General features: G+C 33.5%; 3 protein-coding genes across 5 annotated transcripts; all 3 read right to left on the bottom strand.

The window, feature by feature from the left end:
• Positions 1 to 214: 214 nt before the first annotated feature.
• LOC141717311 (agamous-like MADS-box protein AGL80) lies at positions 215 to 1,096 on the bottom strand. The gene has a single exon (XM_074519394.1). It carries the CDS (start codon positions 1,050 to 1,052, stop codon positions 231 to 233), a length of 822 nt encoding a protein of 273 aa, XP_074375495.1. The 5' UTR covers positions 1,053 to 1,096; the 3' UTR covers positions 215 to 230.
• Positions 1,097 to 2,628: 1,532 nt separating this feature from the next.
• On the bottom strand, positions 2,629 to 18,169 carry LOC141721640 (double-strand break repair protein MRE11). Of its 2 annotated transcripts, none has more exons than XM_074524639.1 (23): positions 18,071 to 18,169; positions 15,165 to 15,205; positions 14,112 to 14,247; positions 13,619 to 13,776; positions 12,266 to 12,356; positions 11,425 to 11,544; positions 10,738 to 10,806; positions 10,574 to 10,665; positions 10,332 to 10,434; positions 10,137 to 10,244; positions 9,974 to 10,036; positions 9,825 to 9,896; positions 9,634 to 9,711; positions 9,441 to 9,503; positions 9,306 to 9,366; positions 8,330 to 8,412; positions 6,307 to 6,420; positions 6,074 to 6,151; positions 5,755 to 5,823; positions 5,391 to 5,644; positions 4,138 to 4,252; positions 3,433 to 3,627; positions 2,629 to 3,126 (listed from the first exon to the last, which is right to left on the bottom strand). In XM_074524639.1, the coding sequence occupies exons 2-23, from the start codon at positions 15,179 to 15,181 to the stop codon at positions 3,094 to 3,096; spliced, it is 2,172 nt and encodes a 723-aa protein (XP_074380740.1). In that variant the 5' UTR covers positions 15,182 to 15,205; positions 18,071 to 18,169; the 3' UTR covers positions 2,629 to 3,093. The 2 variants fall into 2 exon arrangements, with proteins under 2 accessions (XP_074380740.1, XP_074380741.1); XM_074524640.1 differs by lacking the exon at positions 18,071 to 18,169 and adding an exon at positions 17,396 to 17,416.
• A 1,681-nt stretch (positions 18,170 to 19,850) lies between these two features.
• Positions 19,851 to 26,045, bottom strand: LOC141721638 (uncharacterized). Of its 2 annotated transcripts, XM_074524636.1 has the most exons (7): positions 25,768 to 26,043; positions 24,366 to 24,751; positions 22,954 to 23,118; positions 21,710 to 22,194; positions 20,719 to 21,110; positions 20,510 to 20,597; positions 19,851 to 20,379 (listed from the first exon to the last, which is right to left on the bottom strand). In XM_074524636.1, the coding sequence occupies exons 2-5, from the start codon at positions 24,733 to 24,735 to the stop codon at positions 20,739 to 20,741; spliced, it is 1,392 nt and encodes a 463-aa protein (XP_074380737.1). In that variant the 5' UTR covers positions 24,736 to 24,751; positions 25,768 to 26,043; the 3' UTR covers positions 19,851 to 20,379; positions 20,510 to 20,597; positions 20,719 to 20,738. The 2 variants fall into 2 exon arrangements, with proteins under 2 accessions (XP_074380737.1, XP_074380738.1); XM_074524637.1 differs by lacking the exon at positions 22,954 to 23,118 and having other exon boundaries at positions 25,768 to 26,045.
• Positions 26,046 to 26,559: the final 514 nt, after the last annotated feature.

The raw sequence follows: 26,559 nt of genomic DNA, 5'->3' as shown, positions 1-26,559 counted from the left end.
CAATGATAATACGAAATGTGTATCTTTAATAATTTTCTTACATACCCAATTCTCAAATGCGTGTAATACGCATTTGAGCATATTTTCTGAAAATGGGTATTTTAAGCAAATTCAACCCAAAAATGGGTATTTTTAACCATTATCCTCAAGATTGATCCAAAAAACAACAAAAACACAGGTAACCAGCACTGTCACACAAATCCTTTCATCTGCTTCTCCTTGATTGGAAACTATGGAAAGAATGCACTTGACCACATGCCACCATTCTGCGCATCTCCATAAGGCATCATCATCTCCTCACCGCGACTAAATCCCAAATTCTGGCAGTGTTGCTGCTGGTTCTGCATCTGATCAGTACTGCTGTTCCCACTATTGCTGTTGATCCAGTCGCTGAACCAAGGCGGTCTCTGCTGCTGCTGCTGCATTGCTTCCATCTCGCCCTCTATAGCCTTTTCTTCCGTTCCATCAACACAATTAGCCACTCCTTTACCTTTCAACATTGCAGCAGCTGATCCCGAGCCACAGCCAGATCCAGAGCCAGAGCCAACTTTCCCAGTAGTAGTATTCTTTTTCTTAGCAGCCGATATCTGATCAATTCTTTTATAAATCTCCTTCAACTTGTGATCAATAAGCCAACCAAGATCATTCAAATCCGGGATCATCAAATTTTGTAAACCAATTTTCCCCGTCAAACACTGATACATAACCTCAATCATTTCCTTCTCCCTATTATCCTTACACTGTTTCTTCAACTGCTCATTAGCTTTCGCAATCCTCTGTCGCATAAAACTCTCCTGATTAACCATCTTCTTGCTCTGCTCCATCTCCGGCATTCGCTTAAACTGAGCCAACACACGCTGAACACCTTCTGTATTAGGCCACACTTCAGGTTGGGGCTCATACTGACTATAAATGATAGCACAAGCATCAATACCACATAAGGTACTCAACTCTCCAACCTTCTTCATCAGCCCCTTCTTCCTTTTCTTGAATGTCGCTTTTCGAGAAGCATCATTACTGATGAATGCTAACTTCACCTTCTTTCTTGTCATGATGCCTTGTATGATTTTTGTAGAAAACACCAAACAGGGCAAGATCAAAGTATATGGAAGTTATGTGTTTATATATAACTCTTTTTTGCTCTTTCACTACTAAATAAGAAATGTGTGCATTTTTGTAAACGCATCTGAGATTTCTTTGCCAATGAGGCAAATCAATATAATTAAATTTCTTGATGCATAACATGAACACGCATTTATATGTTAAGATCTTTGTTTCTTCTTAATTTGTTTTTTGTACAAATTTAAATATTTAAAAAATTAAAAGATACATGGTTTTACACGTTTTCATGTCATTTGAGGTAAGTATAATTAGTTGTAATATCTAGCTAAATAAAAGTTTCCATAGTTAGGTAATAAATATAGAATCATTTTAATTGGAAATATATAATCTCGTTATGATTTTCCAAATCGGTAAAATCGTAAAATTGTAATTACTTGCGTGATTGTTAAGTACAAATAATTAACGACTACATTTGAAAGTATGGTGTTCCCTTCTTCAAAATTTAAATCAAAGCCGAAACGAGCTGAGTTGGATATTACACGAACAGTACATATTTGACTATAATTTATAAGTTACTAATAAATCAGAATTACATATATTTTTAAAATTATTTTATTAATTACAAGATATCTTAAGCCACCTCGGAACGATATTTAGAATACAGTGACTTGTTTGGCTTTTGCCCGTCTGTAAAAAAAGCGAGGGAGATATGCGATATCAAGGTATTTTGGGCTAAATGCAAAATGATACTGATACCGTATCAGTTTACGGATACCGATACCGATACCGTACCATCCTCTTTTCCTTCAAAAATAACATATTTGTTTTTTAAAAACTAACTTTTTAAAAATATGAGTAAAAATAAAATTTATTTCTTTTGATTAGTTTATCAAATAAAATACGAGTAAATTTTTAAAAATGTTGAAATGTGTTATAAATCGAAAATCTTTTTCAATATAAGAAATGTAAAATAAAAACAAAAATCCAAAAAATGTAAAATAAAAACAGAAATGCAAAGTCTTTTTGTACAAAGTAAAAAACAAAATATAAAAAAAAGACAACAAAAGGGGTTGGTGTCAAATCAAACGATTATTCGTTTTATTCGTTATTCATGTTATTTGTCGTTCACCATGAACCGCCAACTCGCCGGACCGTTAAAATCGCCTAATTCGCGAGCTGTTCACGGGCTAACATTTTGTCAAATCGGCATGACACGCCTCGTGCAGCTTTACAAGCCGTTCACTAGTTAACTGGCTGTTGAGCCGGACCCGAAATTCACCCCAGCACGGTCTGCCGACCGTTTGGCCGGCTCTACATACGACAACCAACCATTACTACTACTAGGTTCTCAAATAAAGTAGAGCTCCCAAGTAAGGAGTTTATATCTTTAACATGAAGTAACTAAACAGAAATTGCCTCACAGAAGTTGATACAATAGCTCAACAAAAGAAATTTATCAGTAACTAGTCAATATTTGTCAAGTGTAATACATAAACAAGCAATATTTGTAAAGAAAAACAATGGCAATTGGTCTGTAATCTCAGATGATAGGCTTCTGGCAGCTCAAAACAAAAAGTTGCTTCAAATACAACTAGAACTTATTCACATGATATGTCTGTTAATTTTCATCTATTGAAGGCCTTAAAAAGCTGCATTAGAATAGTCATGCATGGCTTAATTCCTCGAAAGTATAACTATGCTGTTACGATATACAGGGTCCGGAAATGCAATTGCATTCCGTGCTCCCCCCCTGTGCCATCTTCATCAAGGGCTTCTCACATACGGCAGGAAAGCAAAAAAAAAAGAAAGCATTTTTGTTACTACCATCACATGAGAATTACAACCAGATGAAACGCCGCACAAAAACATTCCCGTCTTAAACCCTTTCTTGATTCTAATGACGAGTGAGAATACTTGAAAATTTTGTTTGCTATTCATAGAACACAAAAGTTTCACACAGATGCATGAACCATTCAATTGCAGGGCTGGCCAACTTCTGCAGGAGAGAGCTGTTCACACTGATTTATATACCTACCTTCTCAGGGCACCATAGTTTCTTGTTACCTACATACAGAACTTGTTAGTTTGTAGCATAGTCAAACTGTTAATTATTTGGTAGGAAATGTTTTCATGTGAAAAGGGCTTGTAAATAACATTAGAAAATATAAGTAGCCAGATTCATAAATTAAGCATACAAATTTTAGCATTCCCAAGAATTTAAGCAAATGGTTGTCAAAAGGAGAAGTCTAAAGTAAAAAATAAGTATAGCTTTACAAATCTGAACAGAATTTGCTGAATAAATTAGAAGAGTAATTTATCATCCCTTTGAAAGAGAGCTTAAAGTAACACTTGCATACAGATTTTACTTACCCGAGTTTGAGAGGCAGGTACTTTTTTTGTTACATGATCATCGTCGTCATCATCATCATCATCTCTGTTCATCATCATTCGTTGTATTGAAGATGTTACGGAATCTGTTTTCTTTCCCCTCTTGGAGGAAGATCCTCTACCTCTTCCTCTTGGAGCAGCAGGTCTTTTGCGGCTGTTACCTCTGACATCATCATCCTTTCCAAAGAAAACACATCTTACTTCAAGCGTTTATTAAAAGTAAGCAGCATAGAATTTGGTATTTGCAGCAACATTAAAGCAAGAAACTAATTTGGAGCAACATAATTTAAGCATGACCTATTACAAGTTCAGAGCAAAACCATCATCTAACCATCATTGATAAAGTTCACAATTTTGTTGCAAACTAATTTCCTGGGTACAAGCTAGTAGTAATTGGTTCTGCAATTGATATCAAAGTAGCAAGGAATGTCGGTAAAAGAAGAACACGAATGCAATTACAAACGTTGCTACCTGGTACCGACATTTTATATAGATTATGAATGTAATACAAATGTTGCTACCTGGTACCGACAGTTTATATAGATTATGAATGTAATGTGTAATGCACATAGCTAGATATCCACTTATTGATAAACTTCTTTGGTACATTACTTGGTTGACAGGGAAACAAAGAGAAACAATAAGGACAAGTTGTAAATAGTAAATTTTTTAGAAAATGATCCATACCGGACTGTCATCAACCTCGTTATATTGCACATCTTCATCGCTTGAAGCAGAATCTACGTTCTCCTCCTCTGCAGCAATACTTCTTACTGAAGCCGTAGCAGCAACTGATGCAGATCTGCATTCAATAAATAAATCTGTGAATTTTTACAGAAAATTCATGAAGGACATCCAAGCGACTGGGTATAAGAAACACCAATCATGAAGTGCTTGGTTCTGTACTATAGACTTCATCACCCTTTCCTTGTAATTATGGTCGCTGAAATTTTAGCAATACAGTACTCCAGGGGATCCAGTAACAAATGGGAAAGCACTTTAACTATTAAAACATAAAGTACTCTGGACAATCCAGTAACGGATGGGGCAGACTGAAGGTGATATTATGCATCACATCAGCAAAGTGGTTATGTAAATATGATAATAAAGCCCACAGGGACAGTGTAAACTAGCAAAAGTACCAGTCCAATACCACCCTCTTTTGCTTTCTAATATACATGACTCATTAGCCAAGTTGGTCAGTTACAAACAAAAAAAAATCTTTATAGTTAAATCTATTCTCCTAACAATTCTAGGACATCTTGTTGCTGTAAAGGTATGGATTAACAATGAGTCATAGCCCTCAAATACAAAAGAAATGATATGATTTTCTCAATGCTACTATAAAATTCTAATTAAAATTAGTTAATGCTGAAAAATTGGTACATGTACCTGCAATGCTTTTGGCATACAGAAAAATAACTTGCACCTTCAGACGTATTATTCTTCATCAGTATTTTTAATGAATTTTATGTTAGCTCAGAAGGAAAAAATGCTCGGGGATAAATTCTTATTCCTTTACTGGCAGAAAAAAACAATTTTTATGAAGGTTTTGTCCTTTTATAGGGCCAACTTTAACTTTTTGATATCAGTAAATTTGAACATCCAATTTCGACCTACACTGCATAAGACGCACACTAGGCAAGCATTCAGTGTCTTATTTGACAAATAAATGATAGAGTGAATATAGCATACATACCAATGCTTTTGTAAATATATTGAAGTCTTTTACCATTACAGCCTAGTGAGTAGAGATTCTGTGTCCCAAAAGAATTTGTCCCATCCACAAATGTTCGGACACTTGTTCATTTGTATATATATACCAACAATATAAATTACGTAAGAGGTGTAATATCACTCATAGATGGGATACACGAGTAATTTACTTTTTTGGAAACAAGAATATATCTAATGTACTACTACTAGCTCTGAAACTATACCTTCCTGAACGTACACCCATAGATGCATCCAGAGTTGTCTGCTTCAAATTAGAAGAGCCTCTGCCTCTTCCCCTACCCCTGCTGCCCTTTCCTCTGGCAGGCTTACTAATTTCAGGAGCATCATGAGAGGACCTAAAAGATTGTGATGCCACTTTCCTGCCTCTGGTGGCAGACTTTGTACCATATAATTGAGTACTGTCCTCATCATCACTGAAAGATACTGCACTTCCGGCTGCTTTGGTACTTCTAATATTCTACATACAGAAGAACACAACACGCCAAATGTGCAACAAAAGCATTGAATACAGCAGAACAAACCCAACCAGATGCAAATCTTAAATAGCTTAATGTGAGATTAAACTACCTCTAATGACTGTCCACTAGATGTGAACTGCGCGGGGTCTTTAGAATGCGACCTTTCTTTCACACGTTCCTGCACAAGATATATCAGTATTATCATGTCATATATTAAGGCCACTAAAATTTTCATATGCCATCTTGCATCTGGATGGTATTAGAACATCAGGCTGGTTTAGGACTGATCACCAAGTCCCGTGGATTTCTTTCGGGATATTAATTTTATATTATCATGTATAAAAATTGCAACAAAAAGTAGTTGTATATTTAAAGCTATATCACCTAACCATTAATTTGCAAATATCATAAGAATCATAATTACTTGCCTGTAAGCACTCTCCAACCTTGACAATCAGATCTTCCTCTTCAAACTTCAGAGTATCCGAATCTCGAGCAATTTTACCCTGGTAAGCAAATAATTACATAAATTTCATACAAATTATGTGTATGCACCAGAAATTACAATAAAAATATACCAATATCTATATTGAAAAATTAACATATATATACCAATGGCAATTTTTTTTTATCAGAACCAGGATTGAAGAAGATTGCTTACACGGGTTTCTTGAAGGTTGTATTGCACACAAGAGTAAAAAGCCATTTTGTCGTCCTTGTTAACAAAATTATGTAATGCAACATCCAAATCATTGACTGGAATGATCTCCATTTGCTGAGAGACCAAGAAATGTTAAGCTTAAGATACACAAAACATAAACATCAAATGTCATGTTCATTAATAACTACTCCCTCTGTCATTTCCGATTATTAACATTTGAAATGGGCATGAACATTAAGAAATAAGAATAAAGTAACTAAAAAGTGAGTAAATTGTGGGGTCGGTTGAAACTTTAAATTATTAAAACTTTATTATTTTAGGACGTTGACGGGACATCCCAAAATAGAATTTGTTAATAATTGAAAGGGACAAAGGGAGTACTTAATAGCTGTGATATACTAAACTCCTATTAAAGCTAGTGGCTCGATGATCAGAAGAATCCAAATCTAACAAAACAGTTGCCTTTTTTAAAGCTCTACTTTAGTATGAGTATTAAAGGTAGGCCAATATTTCTCATTATATATTAAATTTGGATTCGTAGGAAATTATACATATTTCAAAATTTAATATAGTATGAAAAGATAAGTACACAAGCTCAAATTACGCAACTCAAAATATATCATATATATAATTTAAGCGTAGGGAGAATCTTTGTTCATCCGTCATTAGGGGCTTCACATCAAGACATCTAATAACATAATATTATTAATTACCGAAATAGGTTTAAGGTTTAATACTTGACAACTACAGAACATAAAATATTATACATTTACTACTCCCTCCGTCCCACTACGTTCTTAACGTTTCAAATTGAAAGTTCGGCACGCATTTTAAGGCTCTTATTTAGTATAGTTCCATAACTTATTTTTAAAATTTTCTTTTTTTGAATAAAATTTCAAACATTAAATTTTTATTCAAAAAAAGAAAATCTTAAAAATAAGTTACGGAACTATACTAAATAAGAGCCTTAAAATGCGTGTCGAACTCTTCATTTCAAATGTTAAGAACCTGTCGGGACGGACGGAGTACTATTTATTTACTTGCTTGCCACATGTTTAAGAAGATAAAAATTCAATACTTATGAAATCTAAAACATACCTCTCTCTTCATTACGGTACAAAATATTTATCCCTATAATAATTTTATACATTTTAATAAAATATATGTCTATATATTGTTAAGGATATAGACATGTAAAAATAGACTTCATTAAAAAATACATGTATTTAATAAATATAAAAAAAATTAATATAATTGTTATTATAAGAATTCCAAATTAAGTATTCAAAACATCCTTATACTAAATAGTAAAAGCATTGTGTATATAAATCAATTAGAAGACTGTATTCCATATATGCTTATGAAACGTAAAAAATATAACACAATTTCAGAATTTGTATAACAAACAATTAACAAAAATATATTAACTGACTATGTAATTTAATTTAGTAATAAAATGTAAAAACTAAAAGAATCGAGAAAGTTGACCAACATATCATAACAAAAAAAAACAAAGTTTAAAAATAATATGATTCAAGATATAAACACAAATTTTCATAAAAAAAAATTCTAATGTAAAATTTGTTCATCTCTGAGAACATGCCATGCATAATTTACTGCACAAATAATATCCATGTACATATTGTGTGAAAAAGTTACAATAAAAATAAATAATCACATGGTGCACCAGTTATGTTTTATCCAAAGCACATATGATTAGGACTAAAAGAGATTTTATCTAAAGTAGTCTTAAAGGTGAATGTTCGGTTTCTTCCAACTACAATTACATCACACTATCACAGATATATCTTATATAATAAACGTAAAAGGGATCTTATGGTCTGTGCATCACACATGTTGCAAGGTAGTTAAAATAAGTTAAATATCGAATTCTAACAAAGAATTCTTTAGGCGTGCATGTTTTAGCTACTTTAATGTGATTCAGCGGATTCAATTTTATAGGCAAGCATCAAAAACACATAATTGTTTTAATTGAAAGATGTATGAATGATGAAATGCGCACCAAGTTATTTTCTGCAACTAAAGCCTCGATATTTTGCTGATTCAGTTCTTCTGGTCGCAGCTTTTCAGATTCATCAATTTTTACTGCAGTAAGAAAACAATTAAACTATCATTATTGCCAGAGATGACAAGGTGACAGTCCTATTCAACATCATAATACTCATGTATCTACTATATTGCAAGAAGCTGTCAATGATTTATAAGACATGGATGGTGTCTAGGTTAACCTGTCAGTGGCTAAAGTTAAACTTCACGACAAAGTCTAGAGTATTACTCAGATAGAATTAGTTAACTTCCTTGTGTAGCAACCCATACAGAAGTAGTAATTTTGTTAATGCCACAGCAACGCCATCAAGACTTGTAAGTTGTAACATATAAAAGTGTCTCTGTTTGTGTCTATGATGTGAACAAGTGGCGTGGACCCTAACAACAGTTTTCCAACTCAAGTACGCAGACATTTGGGACATCATACATTCATAGTTTTAAGGAATAGATGAACTAATGTTCTCTTTTTTTTTATATTCTCAAGTTGTAGTATAATATCCACGACATCAAACATAAAAATAGAAGTCATTTTAAGGGTACTTTTGTGGGACCTGATTTGTGATATAATCCCAAAGCACTGTTGCCAGATTTATTTTGAACCTTGACTCTCTATGCAACCAGGTCTAGGCCTGTCATCCGAATATATTATTATAATATGCATGTCTGACTTCCAGCAATATACATATTAAATACTTCGAACGGCAAATCAAGCTTTCCGTGTCTACCTAAAATATCTAGAAAATATGTTATAAGACTCTGGTGCTGATCTAATAAATGGCGCTGATCTAATAAATGGCCTTCAATATTCGATAAGAAAAAAAAACACATCAAGTCCATTAATAAAGGATTACAATAACTACCATGTAATTAAATGATAGTTCATGTAATCTACTTGGCAGAAATAAAAACTGAAATAGACAGAGTAAACATACCTACGTTGTGACCTTTCTTTGAAGTTTTTGAAAAAATCAGGATATCCTGAGGATTTGCAACCTGAGGGATTTTTGAAATTAGCCATATAATTTGGGATTCGTAGCCCATTATCAAAATAGTTTGTGAAAATTTACCTTCCCCACATACTTTTGCCCAAATCTTTGAGGATTTATTGTCATAAATCCAGAATAATCTACCTGTCAAATCAATGTATATTTAAGGGGGGGGAACTGTTTTGGACAATCAAAGATGCTGAAAAAGATGAATGAACAGGAACGAGTATGATATAGACCATATACTTTGTCATTCTAGATGGAGCAGGAATACCTTTAGTCTTACTAATGGAAGCTTAAGCTCTGACTTATTAACATCCTTCTGGTAAGACTTGTCTATAAGATGCCTGACCTACAGCAAGCAAACAGGATATAACAAGAGATAAGATGCAAAATATCTCAGAAATGTGAATCTTTATGTAACAGCATATCTTGACCAGTTTGAAAATTGAAAAATAACAGTACCACTTTGTCCAGATGTTCAAGAATTGAATTTTGGTCATTAGGATCAATGTCGGCTTCATCCTTTAATACAACCTGCATCAAAAATATAGACTTGACATTAAGTTTTGACTGGCTAGTGGCTATACATAAACATATGAACACGAGAATACCTCAGCATACTCGAACGGTCGCACTGAATTTAAAGGTATCTTGGTTGGTCTGTATTGATTACCCTATATAGATTCGAGCATCTGTTATGTATGAGACAGGTGAAATATTGATTTCAAGAGAATGTAGAAAAGAAAAATGGCTCCTTCTGCATCCGAAACCAACCTTAATCTCTACAAGTAGTACATGTTTCGGTTTTGACTCTCCATCTATCAGTGATGTTGCAACAGAAGATCCTGGTTGTGTAATGTGGAAACCCATGCCCGGAACTTCCTACAATGACAAAATATATCTTTTACTTGGTTGAACTTAGCTACAATGCATACTAAAAGATAACAAAAATCCCCAATCTAGTGGCACCTGAGGATCAACAAGACATTCATGTTCGTGACCCCAAACTATGAAGTCCAGAAACCGCGGCAAAAAATGCTCATTAATGGCATTTTTAGGATTTGTCTTCACTCTGGGTAATAAAAAATAAAAAAACTACATAAACATGTATAAGTGCAAACTGACAACAAGGCATGCAGCAGCACACAACACTACAGATATAGATTAGTTCCATTTCCATTGCAATCACTATCAATAGAAATTTATTTAACCTGTTTTGATGTAACACCAAAATATTGAACCAATCTGACACTTCGCATCCTTGTTGAGTTTCCGGACGCATCCACTGTACTGCATGAGGTGTCTGGAAAACAAAATCCAACACGTAAGATTACTAGACAGAATATCTTCATACAAAACAAGTCTAAATAAGTACCTGAAACATTCTATTCAGGCGTTCATCTCTGATGTTCCCCAGACCATATAAAGCTACCGAAGTCGAACCCTAAAGCCAAAGTAAATAATTATCTCATTAGGAAAGCATGCAAGGGTGTTCTCTACTACGTAGCTAGTGGTGCAAACGAGTCGAGCAGAGCTGAATAATAATGTTCTAGCTCTGCTTTTAGATACAAAAAGTTTTACAGTTCAAGCAAATCTCAAGTCAGGTTAAATATTGCATTTAAATATTTAAAGTTCAAACTCACTGCTTAAACACCAACTAAAATGGGTTGGCATGTAAACTTAAGTAACTCAACCTAAATTCAAATTGATCAAGTTCACTTCTTATGTTTAGGCGAAGGGGAACTAATCAATTCTGTCATCTTAATGCATCTTTCAGTAACATGTAGCCTTCATATTATAGGAAAAGAACCAGAGCAATTGTCATACTAAAAATTATAATCTTGGTTAATAGATTAGCCAAAAGATAAAAAGGTTCTATAACCAGTCTTATGCTTCCAGATGGTTTATTTTGTTTCCAAACATCAAAAAGCTGAGCTGTTATAACGGACTTGACCCATTTTGTTGAATAAGTTCACTAAAACAAACCTTACACGAGGCAAACAAGACATGCTTTAATGAGTTTGACTTTTTATGCTGTTATTTATAAGGTTTATCAACTGACCTTCCTGATAAGGATTGGATAGAGTGTGATCTGCCCAACACCAGAACCTCCTAGAGCCATTTTTCCGAAGTAGTTTACAAGATTGCAAGCTGAAAGGATGTCAACTGCAGAAAGATTGTCCTAACAGAAAATCAAAATGAAAGAAAAAGCAATAAGTAAAAGTGACAATCATATCTGTATTGTTTATAATGACAATATAATTTCTCTGTACTTCTTCATATATACTATAGAAATGTTTTTATATAGTTGAACAATTTTTTAATGTAAAGCTTATAATATTCCTGACATTCCTTTCATATTCTAATATAAAACTTGATTCAGGAGACCAAAGGACTATACAGCTCGGTATTTAAAAAAACAATCTTTGTTCCTGCTTAGTCACTGAAAAACAAAATGCAGGTTGCATAAAAATTGACATGGATAAATTAAAATTGATCATATAACCTGTATTAAAACTCTCAATTATATCTTCATCAATATTTCCCACGTGTTAAAAAAGTATGATCATCAGGTAAGGAATAGGTAAGAATATTCTAAAGCAAAGGTCCAAGGATAAACCAGAAATCAGTTGTATAAGTATTACAAAACTGAAAAACACATGAAAATAACTAAAATATCAATTCTGACGGTGAGGTAGTTTGATTTGCAAAAAAATACCATTGGTGGATGAAGGATAACCAAAAAATCTAAACACGAAGACGAATGAAAATGGAAGAAAAATTTGCATTAATAGGTTATTTCAAATAATATTTGAAAAGTTTAATTTATCAGATAAAAAATAATTTAGATGCAGGAAACCACGCGCTAGATGGCTGATCAGCAATAAAGTAAAAATAGATACCACTCCAGCAGGATCGTCATGATTTCCATGAATACTGAACACTGGTAAGCCCACATTGAAATGCGGATCTTCATAATTTACATGGCCAAATCTGCAACAGGTTAGAACTTAGATATTCACACGTCGTGTTGTATATGTAATAACACAAGATTAGTTTCTTAAAGATAATATTACTGTTTCATTTTAGCCGGAATAACATTATTCAATTCCATATGGCACAGAATATTGTTACAATTTAATCTTTGTGGTTTCACTTTCACCGGAGAGATTATATTTATACTCAACGACAATCATGTCACATAAATAGCTTTTGGCCTATTGCTTCTAAAGTTTCTGAAGCTATTAACAATTGCCAGGTTCGAAATATCGAAAGCGACTATATTTGGGTCTGAAGGATCATATTAGCTGTAATGGTGCCAAGATGACTCTGTTACTCGTGTCATTTGCCTTCCCATACTCTTTTTTTTTAAAAAATGATTAAAACATTGCCTGCCCATATTTTTCATTCTGGAGGATGAGTTAGTTAGGTCACAAAACAAACAGGAAAATATAGAATTTTTTTATAGAAAATAAATATTTGAGTAATTATCCAGTAGTCCCTCCAACTATCCCAATAACTCCACACAACCCTTACCTATAAGAAGCAACACAGAATATGAGTATGTTGGCCTTTAAGCAGATCGTTAACAGTGCGTGATAGAAGCTGCAGATTTATGATCATTGTTCTTGGAGAAAACCATGTTATGGAAGATGACCGATGATGATTTTTATTAAGATATGATGATCGCCTAAACAAGGATGTATCAGTAACCTCTTGTAATTGCTGTACACAGGTTTACCTATTCTTAGCACTAAAAACTGTACCATGACACTGGAAAAGTTACCATTGTGGATTGCCTAGTGAATATTGGTTACCATGCGGAAAGTACTTGGTACATCCGTGCAGGGAATATTCATAAGATGGTTAATTGTTGCAGTTTCCCTAACCAGCATGGTTTCAAGTCTCAGCGGAGACAATTGTAGGCATGAGTAATTAACTTTCTTGTAAATGACCTTATATATACATATCTGAAGCTCTTGATGTCTATATACTTTAAAACAAGACTTTGCCACTTTAAAGCTTAGACTGGCCCAAAATCACCTTTAGAACGTTCCACACTCCTAACTTGCTTTACTTTCTTTTTCTTTCATGTTTTATACTATCCCGATGTACAAACACATGTTTTCACTTTTGTTATTTTTATGTATTCCTTTGAAGACCATAGATTTAACCTAGAGTAGTTCTCAATAATTGCCGTAACTGAAAAGTGACAAGCTAATATAATGGATGATAGAGATGATAGAAGCATTTACATGTTCGCAAAATTGATGGTCTGGTCACTGACAACCTGAAATTGTACTGGCTGATCATTGAGACAATACCGACGGAGAATCTCTATTGTCTTCACTAAAGTTGACCTTGTTGGCTTGTTCTCGTGAAAGAGATCCCCGCCAAGTAGTACAAAGTCCACCTAGTGGCACAATTAAATCAGTGAGGAATGTTAAAACCACATAAGAAGCACCTAATCATTTGTGAACTGTGTGATGAAGTAATGCAACAAATGTAATTGGTAAGAAGTGAGAACTAATATAAAAACAACCAATTACATTGACATGACAGGTTCAAAACAGACAATTAAGAAATATCAACAGTACAAGTTTAATGAAATAAAAGTGATTACAGTTACATATACACTGAACACACATAAGGGATTAAGTCCATGCACGGAAAGAAATATTGAGCTGGTTCAGTAGGACACAAACGAAATCTGAAATTAGAATCAAGAAAATAACTGAAAACTATTACCTTCTGTTTTTCTGCTATTGAACATATTTCATCAAATGCTTGAAAAGAATCATGCCTCCTGATTTCATCTTTTTCCATATAACCCAGGTGACAGTCCGTTGCTATGAGTACCCGAAGTGTATCACTATTATCATCCCTGAAACTCTGCTTTTGTTATATAATTTTTTTTACAGATAACTGGAGAAAAGAAAACACTGAGACCTTGGGGACATAAAAGGATAAGAAAGAAAATCATTTTACTTCACCCAAGTGCAGGTAAAGCGCGACGAAGTCACAAGTTTTAAATATATCAAAAAGTAAAACTATATAAATAAATTAATAATCATTTTAAGCAAGCAATGTGTGTTAACTAAGAATATGTCTTGAAGTTCAGTAACCATTTAATGGATATAAATTTACAGAGGTTCCTACAGACCTACCCCAGCTTTCACCTAGTAGATTAATAAACGTAGTCAATTTTTTAAGTTTAACCAATACACCACCCTGACTTTCTTGTGGGAACGAAACATGCCAAAGTAAATTTTCTCCCAGTATGCCCGATGATAATTGATTAGTTTAGTTATTGTTTGTTTATAGTCACACTGAATGATATATTATGTATTGAACACGGTAAAAGGAGACCTATGAGAATAATATTCGGGGTAAAAATTCTTGGACAACATTTTCTTGAAAACTAATTGTATCATAATACAAGTTTAACTGTGTTGACATATAGATTTTTTTTTGACTATTATCCTATGTTACCCCGAATCTTCAATTTTCCTCAAGTACCCATGTCGGACACTCAACACTCAGATGGGTATGGACACTCGGACACCTATTTTAGGCCAAAAATATGTAAAGTTTTCCAAATATTTCCGAGTCCGACGTTTGGACAAGTATCCATGTTGGACACTTTTAGCCGAGTCGGGGTAATAGCTAACATAGCTATTACCCGTGTAATTTTATCTGACAAAACAATTTAAACTCAATTAAGTTTAACGTAAATTGTTGTTGACATCAACATCAGCTGTAGGCTGACATACTCTAACAAAGGTATTTTAGATATCTTACCTATGCAAATCACCCATTAGAACCAAGTATCACCTCTTTGCCTGCAACAAACCAGTAACATACTAATTATACATGTCTCGTAGATGATTTATGTAGGGCAAGATTAAGGAAAGGTTTGAAACAGATAACCTATCTCTGCAGAAATATGGTACAGACACAAATAATCCTCATATTATAAAAAAATTATCAATTAAGAATATTCATCACTGTTGAATGATAAATCAAGAATACAATTCTTTAATAAGAGATCCAGTGACTTCGTAGCTAAGTGAATTCCTCATATCCAACCATAAACCAAATTTAAAAAACAACTCCTTTTAGGACTCTATTACCTAAATGTTCCTTGTCATATACTTACCTAATATATAATTAATATACCTAATCAATAACAATTAATTTGTCCATTTATAAAATCCAAAATGCACATATTTTATTTATTAAATAATAAATACTTTGTCTGCATCATTCTCCCCTCATTTGTAAAAGAAAAACTCACCCACGAATTTATTAATTAAAACACCTAATGAATTACCATTTATTTTATCCATGAATAGTATATCAAATACACATATCAATTACTTTGTCCGCGTCATTGCCTCCTCATTTGGAAAAATAAAAGCTTAACCACGAATTAACGAGGAAGGTTCCACAGTAATAAAACAGGGCTTCACCGAGGTGGGCACGAATGTCCAGAAGTCATTGAGATAATATTCATAAGTTTACTTTATATAAGATTTCGGGAATAAGGAAGTAAGGCATGGAAGTTCTTTTGAATTATTAACATCCTCTTGTATGATATCCATGTCGTCAACTTATACTTCTTCAAGTAATAATACATCAAGTTGCAAACGAACAATCTCTGTCATCTTGTAGGTGTGAATCATCTCCAAATGTGTTACGAGTTTCATAACATTTGGAGTTGTCAGGTTTTGGGAATCATCCAAACAAGGTTTGGAAAGAATGCATAGGTTTGTCTAACTTGACAAATAACTTCCCTTGATTAGATTTCTCATACTCAAAATACAATCCATGTAATATATTTAATTCTTCGTATCTATCAACAGCTGTGTAGGTCAAGTATCACATTCTTAATGATCCTTGACGCATTAATAAGGCTAAGAGATTGGGTAGTAAAAACAGGTAAATAACCTAAATACCATGAATTTTGCCTCTTCAACCTGGAGGAGTTAAGTAAGGGGTCGTTTGGTTGGAGGCATTCTGGTATCAGGTATCGTTCATTCCAACCCCATACCTGATGTTTGGTTCAGAATTTTTTTCCTCCAAACCCATTCCTCATACCCCCAAGGTATGAGTTTTTGATACCCAGGGGAAGAGGTGGGTATGGGGGAATCAATTTTATTTATAGTATTTCAACTTCATTTAAGTAATCAAATGTAAATGTTTAATACAAAAATAATTTAATGAACTAAAATTTATTAAAATGATAATTAAAATAATATTTAAATTAATTGAAATTAATAACTTAAAAAATATTTTAAATTTAAAATATTCATTCCAACACTCAACCAAACACATGATATCATAAGTGATATCTCAACCCCATACCACTCTCACCCAATTCCTGATTCCAAACCCATACCACTTCTCGAAACAAACGACCCTAAAGGTTTAAAACAAAGGATTTAATCTATCTATGCAAAGCATATGTAGCAACACAATAAATCCTCAAATTTACACCCTACTCAACAATTCATAATACTTATCTCAGTAGAATAATAAAGATACAACTGTTTACATAGAGATCCGTCAACTTAAGAGTATACATTAATTTTTAACATCAACTACCATAATTAGGTAAACAGCACTACTCCTTCATGACTCTATTACCCTAAACCTGAGTTTTCCAAATATTCTACCTACCAAATATAATTACAGCACCTGATCAACTACAATCAATTTTTTCCAGAATTAAACAAAATATACAAATTAGTTTATTAATTACTTTGTCCGCATCTGAGATGATCATATTAACAAGATCAATTTTCATTTCTAGTTCTCAAACACTAAACAGTAAATTATTCATAAGATATTTATCTGCAACTTTGACTTAATGGAAAGCTTGAGTCACACCTGCATTAGTAATGAGAGAATGGAAATACAGTATGGGATTCGATATGAAGGGTAAACGTCAGTATGTTAATATACACAGACATATATATTTGGATATATGGTAGGAAAATATCTTAAGATAGAAAAATGATAATGATTACCCACACAAAATGTAACATCCCCGTCCCCCATAGAATATCGGCTCAAATTCGACTATTTAGTGATCTGCCTGGTCATGATACTTTATAGGCCTTCGGTGGATTTTGTGACATGTGAGTAGTCCAACATCACTAGGTGCCTAGTAAGTTGGTGTATGTTTTTAATTAAAAATGCAATGTAAATTTAATTAATACTCCACATAATGAATCTCTACATATAGAGTGAGAATTCTTATACTCCCTTTGGCCCACATAAAAATTCATCACGTAAAATAGAGATTCACCAATAATTTTAGCTTGTCGAACTATGCATTTATATATTCAATAATCAATACTAACAATTTAGCTATCTAATTAACAACTACAGTTATCCACATTACCCGACCATCATCATCATCCTTTTAATTAGAGAGATGAGAGAGTGAGAGAGAGAGAGGGAGGGAGGGAGTGGGGCACAGAGAGAGGGAGAGAGAGAGAGGGAGGGAGTGGGGCAGAGAGAGAGAGGGAGAGAGGAGAGAGAGAGAGTAAATACAAAATTAAAAAAAAAAAACAAAAACACTAAAATCACCACTAGCTACATGACATACAATCATCAAGTATATACAACACCTGTTCTATGAACTGGAACTTAAAATCGAACAAAAAAATATGAGAACAACTTAAAACGATATGAATTACCTTGTCGAAGAGCGTGAAGAGAGACTAGCGAGAAGGCGGGCAAATGTATACGAGACCAACTGTATGTATATATTTGTTTTGTGTCTATAGTTCAACCTACATTTCTCCATGGGCTCAATTTGTGACTTAGGCCCCAAAACTATCACCGGCCCAATACAACATTTTATTGTTAATTTACTTGTTTAATTTTCAGGATTATTGTTCATTTATTATACTTGTTTCATTTTCTTTTATTTATTAAAATCAACTTTATATTCAAGATTTAATGTGGAAAATATTTTTTCAAGTAATGTCCAAGTTATGAAATGCATTATGGTCAAAAAAATGTTTAAGTAACCAATTTTAAAAATTCAGCTAAAATACGAAGGAATAATCATTTATTAGAAATCATAATTCTTTGTAGATAAATATTTCAAATAATTTTCTAATATTTTTTGGAATATCTGTAGCATAACGTTTATCCCAATAAAAAAAGATAATATTTTTTGTGATACCAAAATAAATGCGGGTTACCGGAACTTGAAATTAGTATCCTTAATAATATTAAAAATATATTGCCCATTCGGAATTATTACATGTATTGTTTAACGACTTGAAAGCCTAATAAAATCTTCTTTTGGTGGCAATCAGCTCAGTTACGATTTTAAAACCGGTTGACAAAAAAATGAGAACAAATATTATCCCTAAATAAATAAAACTTAGCTATATAAAATTCATGAAATTTTAAAATCGGAGTCCAAATGTTTTTTCCTGAATAAGCATGCAGAGTTTCGGTCAATAGCACTCTAGCATGATGCCAAATAAAGTCATTACATCATTTTATAGCACCAGAAATTTCATGTAGCTAATTGAAAATTGAAGAATGTTATTTTAGCAGATGCAAAATATTACCACAAAAGACTTCCTGAATTGTAAACATAAAACCAAAATTGGTAAAATCATACAAACTAAGGCTCTGTTTGGGATTACTGTTAAAAATTGTTGTGCTGTTAGAAAAAGTGCTACTGAAAAAAGTGTTGTTGTAAAAATCAGACTGACTGTTTGGTAATTTTTTTTGATACGTATATGTTTTAATGCAAAAAATTAAAATAATGATGCTTTTGGTAAGGTTTGATGGTAAAATCAGCATCTGCTTCCCGCAACAGCTGAAAAACAGCTTTTTCTAAAAGTATGGGGGACTTGCTTTCTCTAACAGCAGCTTTTAGGCCAAAAGCACTTTTCGAAAAAGCAGCTTTTAAATTTTACCAAACAGTTTTTTAACTGCTTTTCAGCGAAAAGCTGATGTTGCTGTCTGTAACAGCAATATCAAACACAGCCTAAGTTATTATTGATTAGTAGTGCAAATGTCAGATAGGTACCAAAGTATTTAAACTATATATGATCTTTCTACCGTGTGCACATGAGCACACTCTATACAATAAAATCTAGGTACCGGCATGTTTTCATTGTTGGGTATTTGTATTTTTGTGCACACGGGATCCATCATTATTAATAATGCAAAGACCAATTAGAAAATACCACCTAATACCTTATTGTGTGCCCATCGCACACCTTAGAAAATCCGATTATATATAAAGCCACCAGGCTTCGGCAAAATACTCAATGTCACGCACAGAGAATGATGCATCTGTTCAACTGTGCCCTCAAAGGACACAACATATGATAGATTTTATATATAAAAGTGTAATTCAAAATATCTCCAAAAATATGAAATACTTGACATTTTGTAATTTTGCTAAATGAAAGCAATAATTCTTATACATGATTCAGAAACATCAAATAAACTTAAACAAATCTTTCAGATTTAGGACGGATAATTCGAAGTTGAAAACATCCTAACAAATATTAATATACAGGCTCGTACAAAATAATTGCAGCCATGTAATTTAGTGGATTGGCAAAATACAAAATAACAAAATATAGCAACTAAGCACATTTCTGGAGTGAGAGTACCAAGTCGCGGAAACAATTTAGTGTTAGAAAATAACATCATAGTTTTGGTAAAGTAAAGCATCACCATCACGGCATATCAACTCATATATACAACCTCATTACTAATTTCTAATACTTGCCATAAATCAGAGGAACCCCTGTTAAATCGTAGTTTGTCATTGGCATTTGACGATATGTTTCCCGTCCGACAAACGTTGGACACACTGATGTTTCCCGTCCGACAAGCATTCATATTCAAGCTAGATTCAACATCTTCACCCCCCCCCCCCCGACAATATGTGCACTTGCTATATTTGCAACATTTAATAATGTTCAAGAAAATGATAGACATGTCCATATTGTATGTGTGCTCACTCCTGTAGAAAAAAGTTTCTCTATCATTATACTTGTCAGACTAATCCACAAATTTTTCGTGTTCACATCAATTCCCAACCTCTCAGATTCTTTATTATATAGTATTGTACAGTCAAATATATATCAACTCACCAAGAAATAGCCTAGCCTGGAGGTAAAACCTCATCCTCCACCTCCTCCTTGACAAGGTCATGCAATCGGTAGTGGACATCATGGTTCCCTATAACATATCAGAAAAATTAATTTAAAAACTTTAACACCCCTATTAATCACTAGAGGGTATCATAAAGAGATAAGAAAAAACAGATAGGAAACCCTACGCAACCAAATCAGATATTTACCTGAACATTCCACTTTGATCTCACTCCAACACTGAAATATCTCCATTCCAACTACATGATGCAATTACATTTGGCATAATTGGGTGAAATGCAACATCTATACATGCCTGCTCATACAACTTCACCTTCTTTATCAGTTCAGTGGATCTCGAGTTGTAAAAGTAGATGCACCCATCAGACGAGCCAGATGCAAGTTGCTCGCCATCCAAGTTGAAATCACACTTCACTGGAAATCCAGAGACCCCATGGCTCTCAAATCTTCTATACTTATCAAGTTTGAATGGAACTTTGGCTGAGAAGATTGCAATGTAATTTCCATTCGACTGCGCAACAAAATATTGTTCGGATGTGTGGCATTTGATTGAGGGACATGTGTAAGCTTCAGAATAGACCTGTAGGACAAAAGACTCCGTAATCATTTTTCTGTAATTTTACACTAAGCTTGGACCATAATGATTTGTGGACAGTAGTAACATGCCAAGAACTTTAAACTTAAGAAATTGAGACCATAATTAACGGTATGTATATCAGAATGCAAATATTCAGAAATATTGTTGTAAGAACATGCAAGGGATACCAGGTAATCCTTGTTAAATGATAGGATCGATCTGGCGGTGCGTCTATTGACACTTGACACTCCAAAATTTTAGAAGAGTTGGTCATAAAACAATCCCAGTAACCACTTTCTAAGTTGCTCGAAAGGCAATATTATGTGCATAGTTTCTGATATACTGCATGACATTGGAATCATGCATTAAGCTTGTTAAACAAAAGTTAAACCTTGGTCACGGCTTCCAAACATGAGAAAGGAGTTAAGGACTAGAGAAAGTCAAAAACAAATATGTGTATTTCAGAGACCACATATCCGAGTTCAGACCACATTTCCAAACAAATATTTCGGGGCATATTACGTATTACTATTTCAAAATTATATACCATTTTGAAATGTACTCTCAGTGTTCAAGTGAAAAAAGAGCCAATTGTTCATTACCTGATTAGATAGGGGGACCTGTCGTGACACATCCCAAACCATAATGGAATTTTCAGTGACATTGCCTTTAGATACATCACTTGAAGAGATAAATTGACTTGCACCCTTGATAAACTCTACATCAAGAATCGGACCAAGACCTCGAACATATTGATGTACCACCTTTTGGGTTCGAATATCCCATAATTTAAGGACACCTTTTGAGCCCCCGGAAAGAAAGAGGTTGGAATTGTTCGGGTGGAATTTTACAACTCCAACTACCTGATCCTCCTTAAACACATGGGTCTCTAACCCCTTCTCGATGTCAAATAACCTCGACGTGCAATCATATCCACATGAGAGTAAAGAGAGTCCCAGTGCCGACCACTTCACATCTTTCACTGCCGCTGTGTGATGAATTAACACCCTTGCTTTCTTCTCATTTTTACTCCACGGATTCCATATACAGATCGTATGATCCATTCCAGCGGATGCAAGAAGATGAGCTGATGGCAATTATCAGAAACAAAAGATCTCAAAACTGTACTTCAAAATAGTTAGAAGAACAAGAATATAATGAAGAATGAAAAAGAGGTCAAGAACACTTGAAATGATGCCAACTTAATACGGAGTAAAAAAATAAACATCAGTAGTTGGTTTCAATTATCTGCAGAAGAAGTACACACAAAATATGTAGATATGAAGCTTTAACTAGCCTTAAACCTCCAATATGTTAATCTTGCATATTAGAAGTAGAAACATAATGAAAAAGGTTCAAACTGTATAAATCCAAAAAGTAATAAGTACAGACTAAAGGCGTAACCTGATAAACTTATCCCTCATACAAACTACACATTTCTTGATGAGATAGTTGAAAAACCCAAAACTGAAGGTGCTCAGTCAAAACTCGAAATTTCAATCCATTCAACTTAGCATCAATGCATCAGAATTTTCACAATGAAGATATTTGTTATGTATACTACCCAACCCAAGGTTGTACTTTGAGCATAATTCCAGGGGCATAACTGGAAAATAGTTGAACTACTCGACTCTATCAAGTACAATATTATTTAGTCATGACAACTAGTTGTACTATCAAATCTATCAAGTGCTCTTAGTCAAGAAAAAATCAAACTAAGTAATTGCGGTAAATTGAAGCAAGAGATTAGCATTGCCACCGAAATATGTAAATTCTACCATTAACAACAAACAAAGGGTGGATACTGAATATGAAAGTGTACTATATTACAAATTCAATAACTTACAATGAGTTGATGACCATTGCAGAGCATTAACAGCTTTGTCATGACCAATGAGTGACAAGGACAAATTTTCAGGTGGTTTCCCAATCAGGGGATGTCCTTTTCTTTGTTGCCTCAAAGACAGTAATATATCATTTCTTATATCCATAATTGATATACTTCCGATAACTGACAAAATACGAAGTAAGGTTCAGCAAATGACCTAAGCACACATAACTAACACAGACTCACATCTCAAACTATCATCCAAAATGTAATAATCTTTCTCCGGCTTCAAAAGATATACCATATAGGAGGCATGTTGACGAAGAAAACAGTCTGCTTTAAATAATCTTTGTATTAGTGATACTATATGATTATTCATCAAAACTGTGGTTAAGTTGGTATTTTGTTTCATAATTAGTAGTTCTGGAAGTTGCACAGATACAAGCAGCTGGATTTCATTTTGTAGGCTTATAACGCTCTATCATTCGGGGAAAAATATATAGAAAAACAAGTGGCCATGAAACAAGCACAAGCAAATATACACGCAACAAGTTATGGTTTGTGCATAGGAGAAAGAATTATCAAATATTGACTGCCATAATTCATCGGTCAGATTGTTAAAATCTAGTCCGCTTAAAGAGACTGGTGATACACCCCCTGAAAAGATTGATACTTCGTTGCCATTTCTCAAAACATCCTACTTACATTCGTGATGCCAAATGTCAAAGAGTCACTACTCAGTCATGTTTACAACACAAATATTGATACATTTATTTCATATATGTAGTACATAAAAGACAAAAATGTTTCAATATATACAACGGACCACTACAATTAATGGGAACTAGTACTATAAAGTATAAACAAATCAGTAGAGTAGGATACAAGAATTTGGAAAGATAAGTAACCACAGGAGAACAGAAAAGAAATTATGATCGCTCATTTAAAAACTGAATATGATTCAAGTTGACTCTAGAGTACTAACCAATTCAGAAAAAAGAGTAAAAGATTACTGCAAGCAAATAAAGTATACACTATAAGGTGAATAATATGAATGATGTCGAAGAAAGAAAAAAATTCCCTTCGTAGACCAACTCTTTCAGTTCTGCTGGTTACGTATAACAATGAGGCTTGTTAGGAGGGAGTTCAGAAATAGAATTTGAATTAATATAATTAATTGTAACATAAAAATAAGGGGAGTGAGTGAGTGACTACAGTTTGTGCTAAGGACACATTCAAATAATTTAGTCAGATTAGATCATTAAGGGGGATGTATCAAATTGAAACCCAAAAATGCAGAGGACTAAGAAACACTAACTAATTGTACCAACTAATTTAACATACGGCAAACAGTAATCAGTTATTAAGTAGGGTGTATCATATAAAGTGCGTTACATATAGGTATATATTGATGGAGAGGGAGTAAAAACCTGGGGATGATGAAGAGGTTGTCGGTGTAGTAGTAAGAGGATCGGGAGGTGCGATGGAAGCAGCAGCAGCAGCTCGCTCTCGTTTAGAAACATATCTGCCAGGTAACATAGGTGGAGGAGGTTCAGGCGGGTGATGATTATAATAATTGTTATTATGACTATAATTATAATTACAGAACACGGGTGGGATGTGTGGGGTATGTTTGGTATAGTTTGATTTATTATAAGTAAGAAACGAGTAATCGGGTTTGAGTTTCTTTGACGGAGGTAGATGAGGAGGAGCGATTGATGTGGCTTTCCGTGCACTGTCATTATCTTCTTCTTCATCATCTGAAGCAGCAGTTGAATAGGCCTTCAAAAGCGCATCCATCTCACCTTACTCTGCTCTGTACATGTCACAGAGCTTAATCATACTTTATACGGAGAAAAAGGGGCATAAGTGCATAACAGTTTTAAAATATAATAATGGTAATTAATTTCACAATGTACTTGGTATCTGCAATTCAAAATTAAGTATATACAAATGTTTAACTATTATTACTATAATTATGATAAATAAATAATTGGTTGCAGCTTGGCAACAGAACATGGTGCAAATGGTATTAAGTAGCAGTTGTGTATATATAAATAGAGAGATGCTAGAGTCCCCGAAAGCGTTCCCAGAAGAGTTCCCGAATGATGACGTGACATTATATTATTGCTCAATCTTCCTAAAATGAAATGGACCCTCGTGCATTCATATGAGCCCCACAAATAAAAAGACGCCATGTGTCATTTGGGAATAAGTTTGGAATCTATTTCGGGCTACATAGCGTTGCTCATATAAATATAATCAAGGATAAGGTCTCACAGCTCACCTAATCAACTAATTCATTATTTTAACCGCCAAATCATCTCTGTACGTGTAATCTATACGTGTAACAACATACTTAACTAAGTATACCTAAGTTTGGTGTTGCACATATGATAGATATGTAGACCGAATAACTAATTATGATGCAGTATTCTCCAATTCTACTTGTCACAAATTAGAGGATTTATCAACAAATATTATAGCTCGTAGAGTGTAAAAAAAACAGTATTACTCCAATTCTACTTGTCACAAATTAGAGGATTTATCAACAAATATTATAGCTCTTTAAGTGTAAAAAAAACAGTATTACTTCAATTCTCCTTGTCACAAAATAGAGGATTTATCAACAAATATTATAGCTCGTAAAGTGTAAAAAAAAAAATTGTCAATATGAAATATGCATCCATACATATAATATAAACTTGATGATAATATTAACAATCCAAATATAAATTCAAATTAGCTCCACAATCCATCATTACAGTATATTAAAAAACATCAATAAGAAACGAAACCCTAAAATGACCGATCTACGATTAAATTTAGTACCTTCTTCGTACCCAGCACGATATAATCTGTGTAGTTGCAGCGCAAGCTGGTTCAACAGTTTTAATGAGTTGAGTGTGTGTATATTGTATGTAATATTGAACCATCAATCCCTTGTACAAGACCCGTAAAGAGCCCAAAAGGCCAACACTATTATCATGTTCGAAATTGGCCCAATACGGTAACTTAAATAGTTTCAATGAGATCTTATTTCGGGCTAATCATCGAGGACTGTCGGGAGGTTTTGCGAAGATTAAACAAAATTGAATTGTTCTTTGTCGAGCGATCTTCTAAAACGATTGCCCATCAAAACACAAAAGACTTACTCCCTCCGTTCTAGTTTATCTTTCTTGTTTGACTTTTTACGGTAAAATTGATCAATTTTTGACTGAAAATTTATATTGTATATAATCGAAAAAAATTATAAAAATTATATCACAACAAAGTACACATAATCTACTTTAATATGTATTCTTCGGTTTTTCAAAATAATGAAATATTGATGTTTAATTTACGGTCAAAGTTGAGTCAATTTGATCACAAAAAGTCAAACAAGACAGATAAATTGGGACGGAGGGAGTATATTATTTGTCAGGTAGTAGTTTGGATAGGGAGTGATTCAATTAAAAACAGTATTGCTTTGGATTAGCGTTCATAATAAAATTGCATATTATTATATAAAAAATAGTTTCAATATAGAAAAAGTTAAATAAAATGATGCTCCATTATTTTATAGTTTTACATTAATTTGAAAGGTTAACAATGTAATTACGGTTCTTAATACCCTTAGATTTA

Source organism: Apium graveolens, chromosome 4, assembly GCF_009905375.1.
Source record: "Apium graveolens cultivar Ventura chromosome 4, ASM990537v1, whole genome shotgun sequence".
NCBI lineage: Eukaryota > Viridiplantae > Streptophyta > Magnoliopsida > Apiales > Apiaceae > Apium > Apium graveolens.
The sequence above is the reverse complement of the archived record's forward strand: the minus strand, read 5'-3'. Positions and strand labels throughout refer to the sequence as shown.